This window comes from Bos indicus, chromosome 19 (genome assembly GCF_029378745.1).
Source record: "Bos indicus isolate NIAB-ARS_2022 breed Sahiwal x Tharparkar chromosome 19, NIAB-ARS_B.indTharparkar_mat_pri_1.0, whole genome shotgun sequence".
Taxonomy (NCBI): Eukaryota; Metazoa; Chordata; class Mammalia; order Artiodactyla; family Bovidae; genus Bos; species Bos indicus.
Window position 1 is genome coordinate 53,469,538 of NC_091778.1, and position 14,010 is coordinate 53,483,547.

At 42.2% G+C, this 14,010-nt stretch overlaps 1 protein-coding gene across 4 annotated transcripts in view; it reads right to left on the minus strand.

The window, feature by feature from the left end:
- Window positions 1-14,010, minus strand: part of LOC109573339 (E3 ubiquitin-protein ligase RNF213) — a 121,143-nt gene that overhangs the window by 73,584 nt on the left and 33,549 nt on the right. For all 4 annotated transcript variants that reach the window (XM_070774390.1, XM_070774389.1, XM_070774387.1 and 1 more), the window contains 6 exons: window positions 11,953-12,236; window positions 10,791-11,047; window positions 6,000-6,197; window positions 2,692-2,914; window positions 2,127-2,182; window positions 860-1,013 (listed from right to left, as the gene is read on the minus strand). In XM_070774390.1, coding sequence (XP_070630491.1) covers window positions 860-1,013; window positions 2,127-2,182; window positions 2,692-2,914; window positions 6,000-6,197; window positions 10,791-11,047; window positions 11,953-12,236 — 1,172 coding nt within the window. The remainder of the gene's footprint in view (window positions 1-859; window positions 1,014-2,126; window positions 2,183-2,691; window positions 2,915-5,999; window positions 6,198-10,790; window positions 11,048-11,952; window positions 12,237-14,010) is intronic.

Consider the following 14,010-nt stretch of genomic DNA (forward strand, 5'->3'; position numbering starts at 1 on the left):
TATTTTTAAATGTTCCCTTGGTATTTTTTTAAAAAAGAAGAGCTAAAAGGAACAAAGATAAAATACACACTCAATTATATCACTAACGTCACAGTTCTGACTTGTCAAATGGTCAGTCTGAATAGGAAATCATCTATCACCTTCATGTGGAAGCTCAAACTCCACCGGCTGAAGACCACACAACAATGGGATAAATGAGCTGTGGACACATGCAACATCACAGATGGATCTCAGAGATGTGCTGAGCAGTGAAAGCCAGACACAAAAAAGGACAGAGTTCCAAGACAGGTAAAACTAACTTGTGGTGGTAGTAATCAGAAGACTGCTTACCAGTGGGAGGTGTGGAGGGAGGGGGCCCAGAACTCTGGATTGTTCCTACAGCTTGATGCAGGAGGTGGTGCTTGTGTGGAAAGGCTCTTAGGTATGCACTGAGGTGTGTGGACCTTGCTACTGTATTTGAGTTTCAGTGAACAGGAAAAAGGCTCAGGTGGGAAAGACTAGGCATGAATATGCACTTGGGTGGGGAGATTCTTGCTTGAAGTCCTGGCCACCTGCTGGGCTCTTGAATTTACCCAGTTACAGCTAATACTCTACACTTGAAGTCCTGCACTGCCTCCTTCCTCCGTTCTTCCCTCTAATGTAAGCCCCGGAGGGCAAGCATGCAGATCCTGGTTCACCAAAATAGCCTTGTGAGCAGAACAAAAGCCGGCATCAGTATGTACTGACACATCTGATGGCGGAACCAGCCGCTCTGTCGTTCCAGCAATCCTAGAATCAGCCTATCTCCTTTTTGAATAGAGGATGCCTCAGGTTCCATAGCTCTGCTGGGTATGGCATTATGTGTACATGTTCCACTTACCACTACAGGTTTAAGTATAATAATTCTGCGAACAATCTCAGCAGATAAGGCAGGCATCTCATAAAACGTGTGGGCTTTTGATATTCTGCAGGTAGTTTCATGAAGTTTCAGGCACACAGTCAAGTAGGACTGTATCAAGGGCTCCTCAAGAATCCTAACCCACAAAGAGTTGAGAGAAATGAATGAAGTAATTTAGGAGGAATTAGAAAACAGTACCCATTATTCATGACAAGTTCCTGCCCTTTAAAACGCCTACAAGGGAGGCATGTACTTGATCCCATATAGGATAACATCCAGAACATTTCCATTAATTTTGAAATTGTGACTAAGATAAAAAGGAATAAAACTCTTTTTGATTTGCCTCCACGGTCTGAACTATTTTAACAAAAGCAAGTTAAACTATTTCCAAGTGTATTCCTTTGTTCGAAAAAAATCTTAAGGATGGATATTACCAAAGATTCAAATACCATACAATTTTTTAAAAAAAGAATCTGTAAGCTACAGCGAGGGAAAAAAGGAAAGAAATGCTAGAAGCATATGTCCTGTGCATGAAATTTCTTTCAGTTCTGAGTGGACCTGCTTATTGGCTGATACATGACCAGAGCTGAGAGGTAGAGAGCTGATCAGAGGAGGGTTTAGAAGGTGGCAAGAGACAGGAATTACTGGGGCGATTCTGTAATACACAGAATTAGATGGGGTCCATGAAGTCCCAGGTGCTTAGTGTTAATGAAGATCTGACACTCCCACCTCCATCCTGAACACTCTAAGAATTCAGGTGAGGTCATCCTGGCAGTGCTCCGAGAATCTAAAAAAATTACCTTCTCTCCCACATTTGTTCATTTTGTACACTGTGCTTCCAGGGTGTCAGAGCTCACACATATTTGCAGGAGCAAATGACTTCAGATCATTATGGAAAGCTACCTTTGTATTTATTTCCAGCTTCTCTGACTTGCAAAAAAAATCTGAAGACTAAATGCTGATAAGATGCAGGACACAAGCATGAATATGTAATATGATGATAATCACTTAAAAATAAATGACAAAAATGCACAGGAAAAAAATTAGATGAAAATAAACTGAAATGTTAGCAGCTGATTTCTGTGCTCTTCCCTTTTTAAAAAAGTTGGATGATTACATCAACACCTTGAAAAAAAAGTGGAATATATATTAATTTATGGCCTTACATTAATGACAGCAAATATGGCATAAACCCAATCATAAGGGATAATCTTGTACAAGAGAGATTACCTTTTACTTTTCTACTTACTTTTCCTGATAAATATCCAGAAGGTACAACAGCATTTTAAAAGTATTCTCAATACTCTATGGTGGGGAAGAAAAGAAAAAAGGGAAGATTTAATCATGATGCCACTATCTTTGCTAAAACAGAACCAAAAAAAAAAAAAATCCGACATAATAAGGCATAATACTTTTCTTTCTATAAACAAGCTTTAAGGGGCTCAAGTACTAATCTTATACGTGTTACAATTAAAACTTAGGATTTAAAATTAAACCATTTTCTCCTCCCCCAAATGGGAAAGGACAATAGCAATTAGGAAGTGGACCAGCATGCAGGATAACTTCTAACCCTGACTTGCACAATCTCACATATCCAAAGGCTGTTGTTTTATTGAATTTTGTTTACTGAAACAGAATAAACTCAAGTAAATTAACCCCTTACCCTAAGAAATATTGACTCTTCCCAGTTCTCTTATATCTAAGTGCTTTACCAGATCAGGTTTTCAGAAAAGGAAAATCACAAACTCTGACTGATTAGTTTTTGACCTGCTTTTGTTAAGCAAGGTCTCAAGAGCCGATTCCAGACAACAAACCTCAAGGTTTCTTTGAGAGATTTCCTGAAGTCCGTGCAGACGGTACCAAGTCCCTAGAAGACAGTCCAGGACACGCGGGGGACACTGACTCAGGTAATCAATGAGGTGTTCCATGTAAGGAGTCAAGTTACTCAGAGGAAGCAAACTGAACCAGGATCGGAATAGATATTTATCCACATTCAGCAAATATCTGTTTTTTTCCATTAGCTGGAGTAATTGATTCCTTATAAGAGAAAATTGGAACAGAAAAAAAGGGTAGCAGTGAGATCGGTAAAAGAAACAAAGTTAATTAAAATTATGTTAGAAGGGATCTAGAAAGCTCTGATTTCAAAAATAATTGAAATGCCAACAACTCGATCAAATAAGAAGTAAACAATAATATATTAAGAATTCAGCAACATGGATGAACTCTAAGGACAAGATGCTCAGTGAAATCAGCCACTCACAAATGAACAAATTATTTGATTCCACTTATGTGAGGTCCCTAGAGAAGTCTGATTCATAGAGACAGACAGCAGAGTAGTGGGGACCAGGGACTGGTGTTGGTGGGAGAATAGGCTACTGATTATCAAGAACACAGTTTCAGTTTTACAAGATGGAAGGTTCTGGAGATGAATAGAGGTATTGGTCGCACCACAGAGTGAATGTACTTAACACCACTGTGGTGGTGGTGTACACTTAAAATGATTAAAATTATAAATGTAAAATTTACATCATTTTACAATGATGTAAAATTGTAGGTTATGTATATTTTACCACAATAATAAAAAAATTCACCAAGAATTAAGCATTTTCAATACATGTATATGCATGGCTGAGTCCCTTCGCTGTTCACCTGAAACCATCCCCACACTGTTAATCTGCTATACCCCAATACAAAATAAAAAGCTTAGAAAAAAGAATTAAGTATTTTTCAGCTTTATTGAAATATGGCATATAACACTGTAAGTTTAGGGTTGATTTGATACACTTACATACTGCACAATGATTACCACAGTAACAATACTTGATCCCTGCATCCACTGTGTCATACAGTTACCATTTCTTTTCTGTATGAGAATCTTTAAGATCTAATCTCTGAGCAACTTTTAAGTAAACAATATAGTAGCAACTAGAATCACCAGGTGGTACATTAGCTCTCCAGAATTAATTTGTCCTCAGAATACTGAAGTTTGTATTGTTGGACAAACATCATCACTTTTCCCCACCTCCCAGCCCTGGTAATCACCATTCAACTCTCTGCTCTTGTGAGTTTCACTTTTTTCAGATTCCACATATGGGATATCATATCTATAGTATTTGCCTTTATCTGCCTTATCCCACTTAGCATAATGCCTTCAAGGTCTATCCATGTTTTGCAAGTGGCAGGATTCCCTTGCTTTCCTGACTGAATAATATTTCATCATGTATACATATATACGGTGTGTATATATATACTCATATATATGTATACACACATACACACCAGTTCTTCTTTATCCATTCATTTACTGACAGACGCTTAGGTTGTTTCCACATTTTGGCTATTGTGAATGATGCCGCAATGAACATAGGGGTGCAGATATCTCTTTGAGATATTTATTTCATTTCCTTGGGAAATACACCCACAAGTAGGATTGCTGGATATGGCAAAAGCTCTTGGTTTAACTTTTGATGCCATTTTCCATTGTCGGTGTAACAATTTAAGAACTAAGCATGTTGATGCATGATGCCCTGGATTCTACATGAACCCAGTTCAGGGAAGGTCTTTAAATTATTCTGTTCTGTAACACTGTCCTGGACACCCAAAAAGATGACAATGTGAAAGAAAATACTGTACAGCAGAGTGCCACAGAACTGACAGAGGTTACGAGAAACACGTGGATAAAGCTTCACTACATACTAAAGGCCACTTTTGCCTGAAAGATACAATATTTAAGACCAATGCTAATGTTTGTCATTCTCCAGCTAAATTTCTTCTAGACAGTTGGTCTCCAAGATAAATGACCCTTGAAAGTCATTTAAAGTATATATAATTTTATAAATAATCTTAATTTGGCTTTAATTTCAAAAGATTTCAATAATAGTGAGGAAGCAATAATTTAATTTAGCTTGCTCACTATTTCAGTCCCTAAAATCCTACAGGCTAGATCCTATTAGACTGGGGAGAGCAGATGAGACTTGGAATAGTTTCTTTGACAAAAGACAAAGTAAATGGGGAATGTTCTCTGTGCTTGGTAATAACTGCTAATATTAATTTTTGACTGAATTTGTATTTTTTATTTAGTTTTTGTACTTAAATTTGATTTACCATTTTCCTTTTACAGACTGTGCTTTCTGTGTCTTCTCTAAAAAGTCTTTGCTTACCTCAAAATGGTATTTCACTGTGTACCTACAGAGTGCAAAGCCACTGATCTTTTTCGATTCCACTTTCAGGAATTTATCTTGAGGAAATAATTGGACACGGAAAATTACAAAGAAGTGCATCAAAACATGCTTACAAAGCGAATGTGCAGAAACAATCCAGGTGTCCAGGAAGAGAGAACTAGCGAAATAAAATTTGCAACACTAAGCACTCATTACGATAGGTGTGTATTTACTGGCAAAAATAAAATCATTCATACAATTGATACAATACACTGTTAAGTGAAAAAAGGAAGTTGGAAAACAGAATAAAACAGGATAAATGATCTATTATAGAGGCAGAGAGTGGGGGACAATTGGACAAAACCAGACAAAAGGCACAAATTTCCAGACATAAATAAGTGCCAGTGACATAATGTATAACATGATAAATATAATTAACAGTACAGTGGATTATACATAAAAGTTGTTAGAGTAAATCCAAAGAGTTCTCATCAAAAAGGAAACTTTTTTTTCTGTTTCTTTAATTTTGCACCTATGGATGACAGATGTTCACTAAACTTATCATTGGTCATCATTTCATGGTGTAAGTCAAATCATTATGCTGTATTTCTTCAACAGTGCTGTACCTCAATTATATCTCAATACAACTGTAAGAAAAATAAATAATCTATCTTTTGTGGTTTATTTTTAAATATATAAAGCACCCACATAGCCACATTTGGACACAGCTCTGCAAATACACAGGCCAAAGTGTATGATTATCTCTGTGGTTGCAGGCCATTTTTGTAGTTTTCCATTTCTTGCATGTTTAAAACTTTTTAAAGAAGTAATTTTAAAGGAAGCAATATATTACTTCCATCACTAGAAGGAGAGGTAAGTGGATACTGGAAGTCCACTGGAGATCTTGGAAGCACAGTTATGATTCTAAAATTTACATACATGAGTGCAGGTCCAAAACTTACTGATCTGGTCTTGTTTCCCGAAACTCCGAGAAGGAGATGCCTTCAAGGGCTGCCCAGGTGTCCTCAGGCTGCATGACTGAGCCCTGGGCTGGCGGGGACAGGTCCATGCAGTGGTGCAGCACAGGCAGGGCACACACCCAAAAGTCAACCTTTTTGTCCATGCACATTTGGCACAGGTTTACCAAGGACTGTCGCCAGCTAGAAAGGGAACAGAAATGGACATGAGTCCAGGATGGCCAATGTGAGGCTCACCTGGGGGTCTGACATCCATTAGGGAAGGGACAGCTCCTTGCACAGAGCAGAAGAGCACTCTGGGTATCTGACCAGGGAGAAACCTCAGGGCTCACTGGGCACCCAACAAAAGTGTCAGGCACTGAACAGGCCCTCTTGCAGCCCCAGAGCAAACTCCCAAGGGTATCCTTCCATTCTCCATGATAGTGGGAGAGACATAGGTTCAGAGAGGCTTGTGATCTGCAAAAGGTCCCTGGTGTAGAGCCGGGGCTTGAACACAGGTCGTCTGGCAACAGTAAATCTAAATACGAAGCACCTTTTTACATCTAAGTGGGGAGCCTACAAATAATACATGCCACGTTCCTTACAAACACATGTACCTTTGCCAGCATTTCTTATCTCTTTCAAAATTTTATTAAATCCTGGACAGGATTTAACTGGATGTTTAAAATTTGTAAAACCAGGAGGCAAGTGTCTGTTAAGACTGGCTGCTCAGAGAAGGCTACCCAATATTATTCTTGAGTTCAATTCAAACAGCTGCAGAAAAAAGACCTGGGGATCATCAGAGGGTTCTGGGGAGGCGTCTCCACCCAGTGAAATATAAGTGTCTTCGGGACAGGCCACAGCCTCCGTGCTCCCAGTACTCCCAGCACTCCCAGCCCTGTGCAATGGGCACAGCAGTGGCTCCTAAACTGGGAACAACAGAGGCTGAGGCCACGGTGAGGGCATCCACAGTACTTCCACAAACATCTTCGAGTCCAGCTTCATTGTCTTACTATGACCTATCCCCCCAAACACAGGCCCACGGGGCTAAGACATGATACACCTTGCGTGCGTGTATGCTCAGGCGCTTCATTTGTGTCTAACTCTTTACTACCGTATAAACTGCAAGAATACTGGACTGGGCTGCCATGCCTTCCTCCAAGGGATCTTCCAGACCCAGGGATCAAACCCATGTCTCCTGCATTAGCAGGCAGATTCTTTACCACTGCACCACAGGGGAAGCCCATCAGTCAGTCAGTTCAGTTCAGTCGCTCAGTCGTGTCCGACTCTTTGCAACCCCATGAATTGTAGCATGCCAGGCCTCCCTGTCCATCACCAACTCCCGGAGTTCACTCAGACTCATGTCCATCGAGTCAGTGATGTCATCCAGCCATCTCATCCTCTGTCGTCCCCTTCTCCTCCTGCCCCCAATCCCTCCCAGCATCAGAGTCTTTTCCAATGAGTCAACTCTTCGCATGAGGTGGCCAAAGTACTGGAGTTTCAGCTTTAGCATCATTCCTTCCAAAGAACACCCAGGGCTGATCTCCTTCAGGATGGACTGGTTGGATCTCCTTGCAGTCCAAGGGACTCTCAAGAGTCTTCTCCAACACCACAGTTCAAAAGCATCAATTCTTTGGCGCTCAGCTTTCTTCACAGTCCAACTCTCACATCCATGCATGACCACAGGAAAAACCATAGCCTTGACTAGACGGACCTTTGTTGGCAAAGTAATGTCTCTGCTTTTCAATATGTTATCTAGGTTGGTCATAACTTTTCTTCCAAGGATTAAGTGTCTTTTAATTTCATGGCTGCAGTCACCATCTGCAGTGATTTTGGAGCCCCCCCAAAAAAGTCTGACACTGTTTCCCTGTCTATTTCCCATGAAGTGATGGGACCAGATGCCATGATCTTAGTTATCTGAAGGTTGAGTTTTAAGCCAACATTTTCACTTTCATCAAGAGGCTTTTGAGTTCCTCTTCACTTTCTGCCATAAGGGTGGTGTCATCTGCATATCTGAGGTTATTGATATTTCTCCCAGCAATCTTGATTCCAGCTTGTGCTTCTTCCAGCCCAGCGTTTCTCATGATGTACTCTGCACATAAGTTAAATAAGCAGGGTGACAATATACAGCCTTGACGTACTCCTTTTCCTATTTGGAACCAGTCTGTTGTTCCATGTCCAGTTCTAACTGTTGCTTCCTGACCTGCATACAGACTTCTCAAGAGGCAGGTCAGGTGGTCTGGTATTCCCCTCTCTTTCAGAATTTTCCACAGTTTATTGTGATCCACACAGTCAAAGGCTTTGGCATAGTCAATAAAGCAGAAATAGATGTTTTTATGGAACTCTCTTGCTTTTTCCATGATCCAGCAGATGTTGGCAATTTGATCTCTGGTTCCTCTGCCTTTTCTAAATCCAGCTTGAACATATGGAAGTTCATGGTTCATGTATTGCTGAAGCCTGGCTTGGAGAATTTTCAGCATTACTTTACTAGTGTGTGAGATGAGTGCAATTGTGCGGTAGTTTGAGCATTCTTTGGCATTGCCTTTCTTTGGGATTGGAATGAAAATTGACCTTTTCCAGTCCTGTGGCCACTGCTGAGTTTTTTCAAATTTGCTGGCATATTGAGTGCAGCACCTTCACAGCATCATCTTTCAGGATGTGAAATAGAATTCCATCACCTCCACTAGCTTTGTTTGTAGTGATGCTTTCTAACCCCACTTGACTTCACATTCCAGGATGTCTGGCTCTAGGTGGGTGATCACATCATCGTGATTATCTTGGTTGTGAAGATCTTTTTTGTACAGTTCTTCTGTGTATTCTTGCCACCTCTTCTTAATATCTTCTGCTTCTGTTAGGTCTATACCATTTCTGTCCTTTATCAAGCCCGTCTTTGCATGAAATGTTCCCTTGGTATCTCTAATTTTCTTGAAGAGATCTCTAGTCTTTCCCAATCTGTTGTTTTCTTCTATTTCTTTGCATTGATCGCTGAGGAAGGCTTTCTTATCACTTCTTGCTATTCTTTGGAACTCTGCATTCAGATGCTTATATCTTTCCTTTTCTCCTTTGCTTCTCTTCTTTACACAGCTATTTGTATGGCCTCCCCAGACAGCCATTTTGCTTTTCTTTTCCATGGGGATGGTCTTGATCCCTGTCTCCTGTACAATGTCACGAACCTCAGTCCATAGTTCATCAGGCACTCTATCTATCAGATCTAGGCCCTTAAATCTATTTCTCACTTCCACTGTATAATCATAAGGGATTTGATTTAGGTCATACCTGAATGGTCTAGTGGTTTTCCCTACATTCTTCAATTTGTCTGAATTTGGCAATAAGGAGTTCATGATCTGAGCCACAGTCAGCTCCCGGTCTTGTTTTTGCTGACTGTATAGAGCTTCTCCATCTTTGGCTGCAAAGAATATAATCAATCTGATTTCGATGTTGACCATCTGGTGATGTCCATGTGTAGAGTGTTCTCTTGTGTTGTTGGAAGAGGGTGTTTGCTATGACCAGTGCATTTTCTTGGCAAAACTCTATTAATCTTTGCCCTGCTTCATTCTGTATTCCAAAGCCAAATTTGCCTGTTACTCCAGGTGTTTCTTGACTTCCTACTTTTGCATTCCAGTCCCCTATAATGAAAAGGACATCTTTTTTGGGTGTTAGTTCTAAAAGGTCTTGTAGGTCTTCACAGAACCGTTCAACTTCAGCTTCTTCAGCGTTATTGGTTGGGGCATAGACTTGGATTACTGTGATATTGAATGGTTTGCCTTGGAAACGAACAGAGATTATTCTGTCGTTTTTAAGATTGCATCCAAGTACTGCATTTCAGACCCTTTTGTTGACCATGATGGCTACTCCATTTCTTCTGAGGGATTCCTGCCCGCAGTAGTAGATATAATGGTCATCTGAGTTAAATTCACCCATTCCAGTCCATTGCAGTTCGCTGATTCCTAGAATGTCGACATTCACTCTTGCCATCTCTTGTTTGACCACTTCCAATTTGCCTTGATTCATGGACCTGACATTCCAGGTTCCTATGCAATATTGCTCTTTACAGCATCAGACCTTGCTTCTATCACCAGTCACATCCACAACTGGGTATTGTTTTTGCTTTGGCTCCATCCCTTCATTCTTTCTCCACTGATCTCCAGTAGCATATTGGGCACCTACCGACCTGGGGAGTTCCTCTTTCAGTATCCTATCATTTTGCCTTTTCATACTGTTCATGGGGTTCTCAAGGCAAGAATATGAAGTGGTTTGCCATTCATTTCTCCAGTGGACCACATTCTGTCAGACCTCTCCACCATGACCCGCCCGTCTTGGGTGTCCCCACGGGCATGGCTTAGTTTCATTGAGTTAGACAAGGCTGTGGTCCTAGTGTGATTAGATTGACTAGTTTTCTGTGAGTATGGTTTCAGTGCGTCTGCCCTCTGATGCCCTCTTGTAGCACCTACCGTCTTACTTGGGTTTCTCTTACCTTGGACGTGGGGTATCTCTTCATGGCTGCTCCAGCAAAGTGCAGCCACTGCTCCTTACCTTGGACAAGGGGTATCTCCTCAAAGAGATACATCTCAAAGCCTCTCAAAAGCAAGTACTCAATAGAATGTGTAATAAAATGAAAAACAGTACATAGACTAGAAAAAGGCTAGACTGATAAACACTGAAATGACAAAGTGAGTGGTAAAATTACAGGTCATTTTTTTCTTGTATGTTTTCATCCATTCTATGACAAGCTCTTATTTTTATAATCAGATAAACACCATGAGAGAGCTAGGAAATCTTTACACACACACATACTACCTCTGAGATGTTTCCAAGATGTGTTTCAGGTCCCTGCAAAAGGCATCTGGTGATGTGGCATCTGAGTGAAGGAGGTGACAGAGTGAGGCCAGGTCTTTTTCCAGTAAGAAGAAGTTGAATTTTTCCACTAACAAAAGGACAATCATGCCCATTCTCAATTTACTCTTCACTGGGCAGTCTTCAGGCAGAGGGTCCCCACCGGTTTTCAGAAATGGTGCCATTTTCTTTGTCAAACACTCCCATAGGTGCTTCCTCACCTGATCCCAGGAGAAAAGGAAAACACACAACCATGGCATTGAACACACCAGAGGTGTCAGGACCTGCCTGTCACTGAGCTTCGTTTCCTGTGAGCTGGGGAGGGCCCTCAGGAATGAGGGGCAGGGAAATCTCTGGGGAGGAGTCACCCTCTACCTGCCTCCCCACCAAACCCTGAGCATCCCCTTGCCCTGGGACTTTGGGAGGTACCACCAGTGGTACATCCAGAGGCCTCAGTATGCTGGAGAGGATCTCAGGTTGGGGTCCTGAGCCTTATAAGAGTTCACTAGTCATCTCAGACGTGGCTCCAGTTCTGTCTCAAAAATGCTTAAGCCATACCACACAGTAGCTGGAGATGCCGTGGAGGAGGATGCCAGTCTTCTTGTTGTGGAAGGAAAGGGCAGGTGAGGAGGTAGGACCAGTAGAGGGCAGGTGAGGAAGTGGGACCAGGTAGTGGAGGGGAAGGGTGGGACCAGGCATGGAGGTGGGTCTAGAGGAGTTGAACTGAAAGTGTTAGTCCCTCAGTTGTGTCCTACTCTTTGTAACCCCATGGACTGTAGCCTGCCAAGCTCCTCTGTCCATGGGATTTTCTTGGCAAGAAAACTGGAGTGGGTTGTCATTCCCTTCTCCAGGGGATCTTCCCAACCCCAGGATTGAACCCAGGTCTCCTGCAATGCAGGCAGATTCTTTACCATCTGAGCCGCCAGCGAAGCCCTAGTGAGGACGTGGGAGGAGACAAAAAATGAGGAGGACAAAGAATTCCCTAGTGGTGGCGCTAGGAGACAAGAGGCTGAAATAGCCTGTCCCCATCCATCCCCATCCACTGAGTCATCTGGCCACTAGATGGTGAGGTGATGCTGAATGCCCAGGAGACAGAAAAGGGAGATGTTGCTGACACCCCTGGTACCTTTTTCTCTTCATACTGTAGAGCAATCCATGGCTGTTCTTCTCCTTCATAGATCATGGGCACACGAATGACATTATAGAACTGCTGGAACTGGGTGAAAAAGTTCTTTAAATTGATGGCATTCCAGGTTTCAAGAATGCTGAAGATGCGATCCAGCATGACTGCAGCTGAGAACTGCTTCCCTTTCACCAACTCTTTCCTCGTACCATCTGTTATATGATTAATCCATTTCTGAAGTGTCCCAGGGGGCCTCATACAAATTATATCATCATACTGATGCCAGTCTAAGAGTAAAGAGAATATTATACTTAAGGGCATCGAAACCCACTAGACCTGAACACTCCACCCTGGAAGGTTGATCTTGACCAGAAGAAACAAGATGAAGGAATAAAAGAAGGGAATGAAGGAGCCAAAGAAGAGAAGAAGGACAGGAAAATTACAGAATGTGGTAAACAGAACGCAGCCAGTACTCACTCCATCCGGACCCAGCCGCAGATGAGCAACATGGGGCTTGATACCAGAGGTAGCACAGATGTTTAGGACAAGTAACCAAGACACCCTGCAACTACCCTGAAAGTACTTGAAACATGCCTTTGTTGAACTAGATGGCTCAGCATACTTGGTACGTGAGTTCCTTAGAAAATTACCACATGAAGGTCAAAAATTTCATACTGAAACTGCATCACTCACTAGGAATTGTGCACCATTTTGGTATGTTACTTGGTGCAAGGGCTCATTTCCTCTGTCCTGGGAACAGTGATAACCACCTCATGAAGGATGGTACAGGTCACACAGCAGACAAAACAGCACTCAACATGGGGCAAGGGTTGAACTCATGCTTGCTCTTATAACCATCTGAAATGATGTGAGTGCAGACCTAGAAAACCCAGGAAAATCAATTGTCAACTAATTAGAAGGCAAAGAGGTCAGTAAGACACCAGAGGCAACACAAGTGCATAAAAATAGCCATGAAAATCAGAAAGTCAAGCCTCTGAACAAGCCTCCTGCTTCTTGTTGCCCAGCCTATTGTCTTTGCTGGAAAGTCCTGCTCACACATCCCTGCCCCATCCCAGCCCTGCCCAACGATAACTCGGAATCACTATTTGGATCTGACCTCAAGCGTCAGCTCCTGTGGAAGCTTTCCCTGATCCAAACATTCTTCCAGAGAAAAGGTGAGTGAAAGCTGCTGGCCTGGGATGGCTAGTGCCATGGAGGTCGGGGGAGCGCCAGTCAGGGTCCTGGCATGGGACACCCTCGACCCCAGAACAGTGGGGCAGGGATGGACATTAACAGTCTTGGTCTCAAAGAATCTACTAGAAGATTAGAAATAAAATATTTAAGTTCCAACTTCATAGAGAAAAGAGAAAACATCCAAAAGCTAGAAAAAGCACAAAAAAGCACAAGGAAAACAAGGTAGACAGAAAGATAAGGTAATTTGTCAAAAGTGAGACTATCATGTCTTCCGTCGATAGTCACAGTTCATGCCAATGGGCTAAATTCATCCATTAAAGATGATCAGACTGGGAATTCCCTGGTGATGCACTGGTTAGGACTCCATACTTCCACTGTAGAGGGCATAGGTTCAATCCTTGGTCTGGGAACGAAGATTCCCCCAAGTTGCACAGTAAAGCCCCCCACCCCCAACCTGCCCCCCCCAAAAAAAACCCAAACCAACTAAAGTTCAGCAAAACAGGGATGTGGCTGTAACAGCTGGATCTGAGAGAAAACTGAGGAGTTGGGAACAAAAGCAAAGAGGCTGAGAGGGTGGGGGTGAGGAACAGACACAGCAGAATCAGTTTCAGGCAAAACACAGCACAACGCAAAAGACACTGGAACAGACAGAGTGCCAGTGACGGCTGTTTCTGCCACCAGCACACACATCTGCCCTCTGGTCTCCCTGCATCACGAGGCGGAACCCAGAATCTCCATTCTGCCCGCCTTGCAACAGTGGCTTCTACCAATGAGAGTGCTCACAAGAGGCTTAGAAGGAGGAAGAGGGGAGGGAAGACATCTCTCTGTTTATTGGGATTAATGAAAACTAAATGTATTTAACATAGA